Source organism: Dryas octopetala, chromosome 5 (genome assembly GCF_963921425.1).
Source record: "Dryas octopetala chromosome 5, drDryOcto1.1, whole genome shotgun sequence".
Taxonomy (NCBI): domain Eukaryota; kingdom Viridiplantae; phylum Streptophyta; class Magnoliopsida; order Rosales; family Rosaceae; genus Dryas; species Dryas octopetala.
In genome coordinates, this window is record NC_141370.1 from 8,242,021 (window position 1) to 8,249,754 (window position 7,734).

The following is a 7,734-nucleotide window of genomic DNA, read 5'->3' on the forward strand; positions in this document are numbered from 1 at the left end:
AAAAACGAAATTTTACTCCTTGCACCCTTCTTAAGAAAAAAGGTTAAATACAAAAATAATTCATGAACTTTACATTGATTCTCAATTTGGTCCACTAACTATAAAAAGTGTCAATTTAGTCTACGAATTTTTCAAGTTGTACCAAAGTAATACAAACATTAACTTCTATCCAAAAAATTAACGGAACTGGTCACATGAAAATGTGATGAACAGACTAAAATGCCCTTGAAAATGTAGTTACATGCTGTGCACATGACCAGTTTCGTTAACTTTTCCGATAGAAGTTAATATTTGTACTGCTTTGATATAACTTGAAAAATTTGTAGACTAAATTGACACTTTTTATAGTTAATGGATCAAATTGAGAATCATTGTAAAGTTTGTGGATCATTTTTGTATTTAACCCTAAAAAAAAAAATAACTAAAGTGAGAAGACACACACACCCCCTCTCTTTTTCTCCTTCCCTTTCTGCTCTCTCCCTTTCTCTACAAACACACCCCCTCCTCCTCCTTCCTCCCCCTCATTCCTCTTCCCTTACGCCCTCCCAGACCCACCAACCCAGCCAAGCCCGACCCACCCCTCCTCCTTTCTCCCCCCGCCACCCCCTCATTCTTCCCCTCCCCCCGCGAGTCCTCAACCCACCACCCTTGCCAAACCCAACCTACCTCCTCCTCCTCTTTCTCTCTCCCCGAAGGGTGCATGGGAAGGGAAAAAAGGGGAGGAAGGAGGAGGAGGGTGTGTTTGCAGAGAAAGGCAGAAAGGGAGAAAGGAGAGAGGAAATAGGAGAGATGAGAGAGGGCAGGAGAGAAAGAAGGGTGTGTGTTTTTCATTTTGATTTTTTTTTTTGTAAGTGGGGTGTGTAAAAAAAAAATAGCAAATTACACGTAGGTACCTCAAGTTTATCCTATATTTCAATTTAGTACCTCAAGTTTAAAAAGTTGCAAGTTGGTAGCTCAACTTTCATTTTGTTACAACTTCATACTTCCGTTAGCTTTTCTGTTTGAGAGGCCGTTAATTGCCTACGTGGCACACTGACGTGGCTTTAAAAAATTCCACATAGACAAAAATAAAATAAACTTTTAAAAATAAAATCAATAATTATAAAAAACAAAAAAATTAAAAACCCTAATAATTAAATTATAAAAAACAAAAAAAACCATTTATTTTCTCCTCTCCCTCTCTTAGCCGCCCCCCTGATTCTCTCTTCTTTCCCTTTCTCAGTCGCCCCCCCATTCTATCTTCTTTCCCTTTCTCAGCCCCCCCGCCCCGATTCTCTTTTTTTTCCCTCTCTCAGCCGCCCCCCCGATTCTCTCTTCTCTCCCTCTCTCAGCCGCCCCTATTCTCTCTTCTCTTTTCTCTCCCTCTACTTGCACTTGCCTGGAAAATCGCCCGAAAGTAAACCCAAAGGCCAACGGCACCTCCAGCGAATCTCTCTTCTCGCTTCCTCTCTTTCTCGGGTGGTGGTTGTGGGTTGGGGTGGTTTAGGTTGTGGTTCGGCAGCGGGGTTTGGGAGGGAGGATGGTTGCTCGGGTTTTGGGGTTTCTAGGGGTGGGTTGATTTGTGTGGCTAGGAGGAAGGAGAGTTGGCGTGGGTCTCGGGTGGTGGTTGTGGGTTGGGGTGGTTTGGGTTGTGGTTCAGCAGCGGGGTCTGGGAGAGATGAGGGTTGCTCATGTTTTGGGGTTTCGGGTTGGGTTGATTTGTATGGCTAGGAGGGAGGAGGGTTAGGGTGGGTCTCGGGTGGTGACTGGTGGGCTTCTGGTGGTGGTGGTGGTTGTGGGTTGGGGTAGGTCTCGGGTGGTGACTGGTGGATCTCGGGTTGCGGTTTTGAGTTGCAGAAGCACAATGGAGGGATGTGAGTTGATTTGTGTGGGTCTCGGGTGGTGGTTTTGGGTTGTGGTTCGGCGACGGAGTGTGTGGCTGGGAGGGAGGAGGGTTGCTCGGGTTTTGGGAGGTGGCTGTTAGGTGGGGAATGAGAAGGGGTTGCTAGGTGGGGAAGAAGAACAATGAGTTGTGGATTTTTTGGGTTGATTTTTGTTTATGATTTTGATTGATTTTTTTGATGGTTTTTTATTGATTTTTTGTTTGTTTGTTTGTTTTTAATTGAATTATTGGTTTTTTTTTTAAATTTTTTTGTTTTTTTTATAATTATTTTATTTTTAAAAGTTTATTTTATTTTTGTTTATGTAGCATTTTTTAAAGTCACGTCAGTGTGTCACATAGGCAATTAACGGCCTTTTAGACGAAAAAACTAACAGAGGTATGAAGTTATAACAAAATAAAAGTTGAGCTACAAACTTGTAATTTTTTAAATTTGAGATACTAAATTAAAATATAGGATAAACTTAATTTGCTAAAAAAAACAAATGTGTGGAAATAGCACTCTTAAAAAAGAAAGAGCATGGAGGCAGTGGCCCAGCGCAGGTGTCAGACACAGGGTCCCGTCCAATCGAAGCACGTCGTTTTCTCTGACACGTAAAGACTCCTGAGTCCACACTTAATTAATTAATCAATTAATGAAGTAATTAAGAATGATAAAACGAAATTTAACTTCTTTAATTAAGGTTCGCATTCCCATGGGATAGACCCGCCGTAGCCTATTATTATCCCATATAGCTCAAGCTGCGCACTGCTCACCCCCTCGTCCTCTTCCGCTCTTCTTCCCCTCCAACTTTACCTTTCCACTGGATTTGAATCTCTCTCTCTCTCTCTCTCTCTCTCTCTCTCTCTCTCTCTCTCTCTCTCCCTCCCATTTCAGATCTTCCTTAAGCTGGGGTTTCTCTCTCAGAGTCGCCATGGCGGCTCGATCTCTTACTCTGCTGCCTCTTCTTCTGGTGATGGCGTGCGTGCTTCTTCAGCCTCACAACGCGGTGGTGCTCACTGTCTCATCGAAGCTCATACACCGCTTCTCCGACGAAGCCAAGCCGCTTCGCGCTTCGACGACTGTGAACAACGCCAAGATGTCAGCTCAGTGGCCACAGAAGAACACCATGGACTACTACCACCTCCTCGTCAACAATGACTTCCAGAGGCAGAAGATGAAGCTCGGCTCTCATCGTCAGTTGCTTTTCCCCGTTGAAGGTAGCAATACGGTGTCGTTCGGCAACGACTTCGGCTGGTCTGTCTCATTTCACTTTAATCTTTGTTTCAAACTGTGCGTTTCTAATTTTACTTTTCGAGCATATAAAGAAATGAAATGATTTGATTTTTGTTGTAAATTTAGGTTGCATTATACGTGGATTGATATAGGGACGCCGAATGTTTCGTTTCTGGTTGCATTGGATACTGGAAGTGATCTGCTTTGGGTTCCTTGTGATTGCATACAATGCGCTCCCCTATCTGCCGCTTACTATAATGCTCTGGTACTCCACCTTTTTCCTTTAGTTTCCTGTTCACCATTCAAAATTTTATGTTTAGCTTAGCATTTGTGTAAGATTTTCTTCACAACTTGCAACCTAATGTGTATCCAAGATTTTTAGAAAGAAAAATTTGCATTTTCTTGGGAATTAAAGTCTCCCTTGGAGTTAGCCCAAGTGGTGAGGGTGAGACGGGTAATGGGTTATGATTAAGATGGGGCCGGGTTCGATTCCCTCGGCTGTTACAAAAAATAATAATAACAATCCTCCCTTCCAACCCAAAAAAAAAAAAAAAAGGAAAAAGAAATGTGAGGAATTCACTATAGACGGTCCACATACCCGTAGCTTGTTAAGTAATGGTCAATGTTTTGATAAGTAGACTCTTGCTGCATATGTTTCTGTGGAGTTAGTAAGTCTCTCTCTGCTAAGACTTGGTAACAGGTTTAGCACTTATTTCCGATAATTGATTGGCAGGTGCTCCCTCGTATTTGGGGCATCTATTATGCAGGATAGAGATTTGAACGAATACAGTCCATCTGGTTCAAACACCAGCAAGCATTTGTCTTGCAGCCATGAGTTATGCGCATCTGGTCCAAACTGCAAGAGTCCCAAGCAGCCATGCCCTTACACTATTGACTACTATTCAGAGAATACATCGAGTTCTGGATTGCTTGTGGAAGACATTTTACATCTTGCAGCAGGCGGTGATGATGTGTCAAACACTTCTATTCGCGCTCCTGTAATCATAGGGTGTGTTTTGTTTGCATTTTTTTCCTCATTAATTTTTCTAAATGTCTAAAATGATTCCAGAAAAGATTTAGGAATTTGTTTTTGGTATCAAATTTTATTTAACAGATGTGGTATGAAGCAAAGTGGTGGTTACCTGGATGGGGTTGCTCCTGATGGTCTCATGGGTTTAGGACTTGGAGAGATTTCAGTTCCTACTTTGCTTTCTAAAGCAGGATTGACTAAGAACTCATTCTCAATGTGCTTTGATGAGGAAGATTCTGGGAGAATATTTTTTGGAGACGAGGGTCCAATTACTCAACAATCTACATCCTTCCTGCCTTCAAATGGAAACTAGTAACTATCTATGCACCTATTTAATTTACAACTTTAAGTAATAATTAATATGTACCTGCCAAGGTAAAATTCTTGTAGATTCTGACACCTTCATTGTGTAATCGTTTGTTTTAGTGAAACCTATATTGTTGGCGTGGAAGCAAGTTGTGTTGGAAATTCTTGTCTTAAGCAGACAAGCTTCAAAGCACTGGTTGACAGTGGGACATCATTTACATTTCTGCCAAAAGAAGTGCATGATAAAATTGCAAAAGAGGTACATTTTTCCATTAAACTCCAAGATCCAAGTTCATTATCTGCATCCCTGATATCACTGCCATTCTTTGATAGTTTGACAGGCGAGTGAATGCGACAATCACCAACTATGAAGGATCTCCTTGGAAGTACTGCTATAATACCAGGTGAGTTTTCATAAAAATAAAGGCTTTTAGAGACACCACGCCCCACTTCCTCCAGTTTTGTCTGTGTATGTGTCTTATGCTATTATTTGTGGCGGTTTTCCTGGAACAGTTCTCAAGAATTGTCCAAAGTGCCTTCTCTGACACTTATGTTCTTGGCAAACAACAGCTACGTGGTCCATAACCCTGTTTTTGTGATAAATGGTAATCAGGTAGGTAAACTGTGCTTTTGAGATTTTTCAAGTGGATGTCAATTAACTTAAGTTTCTTTATAACTGTCAATATATGAATGACCCACTGAGTTCATGGGGCTAAATGCAAAGTACTCTAAACTTTTAAATAATATTACACAGTACGAGTAATACGAGGGACAGGTGATGATGTACTCTAAACTTTTTAATAATATTACACAGTACGGCTAAATGGCTAATATGAGGGACAAGTGAGGGACAACACATCTAAGGGTTGGATTTACTTCAACCATGTATTAGTTTTACAAGAGTGTTAAATCCAACCCTTGGATGTGTTCTCCCTCACTGTCCCTCATATTAGCCGAACTATAATATTACATATAAAAAGGCCATAGTATGTGTTTTGCTCAATATACATCTTTGATAGATTTCATTTAGAAGAGTAATTTATAACAGTAAGAGATGGCTACTGCAGATAAAATCTTACAATTGAGGCCTTCCTGGTGCAGGGAGTTGTTGTATTTTGTTTAGCCATACAGCCAGGAGATGGAGATGTTGGAACAATTGGACGTAAGCATGAATCTTCTCTCTAGCAAATTTGCAGTACAGTTCTTTTATTTTAATTTCTGCCCCTTTTTCCTCTTACATTCTTTTATTACTTGAGAATTTTCTTGTGCAGAGAACTTCATGACGGGATACCGGATGGTGTTTGATAGGGAGAATTTGAAGTTAGGCTGGTCACGCTCAAATTGTGAGTGATCTGGCTTTCTTGAAATATTATGGATGTTTCCCACTGGTTACAGTGTTGGGTACAAATTGGTTGTCCTTGTGTTATAAATATGATGAGTACCATCTGTCTGACCCGAAAGGGTTGCCGATATTGACCTGGAAGTGATATACCAATAGCTAATTCCATTTTATTTCATCTAACTATATGTTTGTCTAATGGCTTCTATATGTTTAGTTCAAGTCACTGGATTTGGATAAAGTAGGAAATAAAAACTGCAACTCTATGGCGTTGCTGTTTAATTATTGATGTAGAGCTATTTTTTCAATATTACCAACACATTGCAGGCCAAGATCTTAGTGATGCTAAGAGTATGCCCCTAACACCTCCTCCAAAAGGCACACCATCAAATCCCTTGCCAACAAATGAGCAGCAGAGCACTCCTGGTGGGTTTGCTCCGGCTGTTGCTGGAAGAGCTCCCTCGAAACCATCAGCTGCATCACGTCGGCTCGTTGCATCCCAGTTTTGTTTGTTGAGATTGCTGCCAGTACTACTGCTTGGAATATTCATATTGCCTTCGTCTGCTAGGAGGATGTCATCATATATCTTCAAATCTATGTAGTCTTACATGTAAATGCAGGGTTTTCTTCTTTATTTATTTTCTCCTTTTTCTTTTGTGCCCTGTAATACATAAATATAGAGCTGGTCTGTAATCCATTGGCGTCAGTGTTTTTCCTTATCATGTGTCATTGGATTGTTTGGGGCTTGTAGGGACATGCATTGTAGTTAGTGTTTGTTTTTATTAATATATATAATATTCCTTAATTTTGCCCATATCAATCTCCCAACTTTTTCCTTCCCTTGCCTGCCTTCTTTTCTCACTAATTCTTTTATGCTATTCTTTTGGTACATTTACCCTCTCTGCCAAGCGACTGTATTATTGCGTTACTGGTTATACTTTCAGAGCAAAATAATTGAGAAATTATGCATTTACTGGGAAAAAAATTGAAGTTAAATAATAAATAAAGAGGGGTTTTTCCAAAAAAAAAAAAGAAAAAAGAAGAAGAGGGGACTAATGGATCTTGTTTACCACTATTCTTTTTGGGCTAATTAAAACACTATCTAATAAGAAAAATATTATATGCCGTAGTGCATCTGTGCATGTGGCTCGTTCTCTTTTCCCTCCTTTATTCTCATAATTTTTTTTTAAGCAAACAACAATTTTGGTCTCTGTAATTTAGTGGTTGTTTCAATTGTTTCCATCAAGTCTTTGTAGTTTTGAAATTGTTTCAATCAGATTCAAAACTAGATTTCTATCAAGTTTTTGGATATAGAACCGTTAATGTAGGGGTATAATGGCTATAGAACAAAAAGATTATTATCTTTGGCTTTTGATTGAAACATTTATACTTCTAATTTAAGGGTTCAACAATTTAAAAACTTGATGAAAATTTATTTTGGACATAATTAAAACAACTTCGAAACTACAAGAACTTAATTGAAGCAATTGAAACAACATAGATAAAATTGAAATAACCACTAAACTACAGAGACCAAAATGGTGGTTTGCCCATTTTTTATTTTTGGTATCGATCACGTACATGTAATACTCCTACCCAAAGATAAGCCCAATTCTCTGTCATTTTATGATGTATTTTGGATGGCGGATGCCCTAGCTGGTTGTATGCTTGTATCCTACCCTTGAGGATGGATTGATTTATGGCCAAGTGCCTTAATGAGAGTTCTCTCATTTCTGATTAAAACTAAGTTATGTTGAAATGAATGTGAATTACATAATAGGAGAAGCTACTCTTTATTGTACTGTATCAAAACTACCCTTTACTTTAATGACTTAGAGAAAATTTAGCAAAAGATTGCATTACTTAACAATTATAACGAATTTATGTCACATTTATTTGATTACATCAGAGAGAATCGAACTCTGAACCTAGCATAATTCTAACTAATCCCAAAGAGCTGATTT

General features: G+C 39.3%; 1 protein-coding gene across 2 annotated transcripts; it reads left to right on the top strand.

The window, feature by feature from the left end:
* Positions 1–2,653: 2,653 nt before the first annotated feature.
* LOC147283982 (Eukaryotic aspartyl protease family protein) lies at positions 2,654–6,576 on the top strand. 2 transcript variants are annotated; one of them, XM_086243963.1, is made up of 10 exons: positions 2,654–3,116; positions 3,222–3,360; positions 3,863–4,104; positions 4,210–4,437; positions 4,552–4,690; positions 4,765–4,835; positions 4,945–5,044; positions 5,533–5,593; positions 5,703–5,774; positions 6,098–6,576. In XM_086243963.1, exons 1-10 carry the CDS (start codon positions 2,794–2,796, stop codon positions 6,370–6,372), a joined length of 1,650 nt encoding a protein of 549 aa, XP_086100089.1. In that variant the 5' UTR covers positions 2,654–2,793; the 3' UTR covers positions 6,373–6,576. The 2 variants fall into 2 exon arrangements, with proteins under 2 accessions (XP_086100089.1, XP_086100090.1); XM_086243964.1 differs by having other exon boundaries at positions 2,979–3,116; positions 3,829–4,104.
* Positions 6,577–7,734: the final 1,158 nt, after the last annotated feature.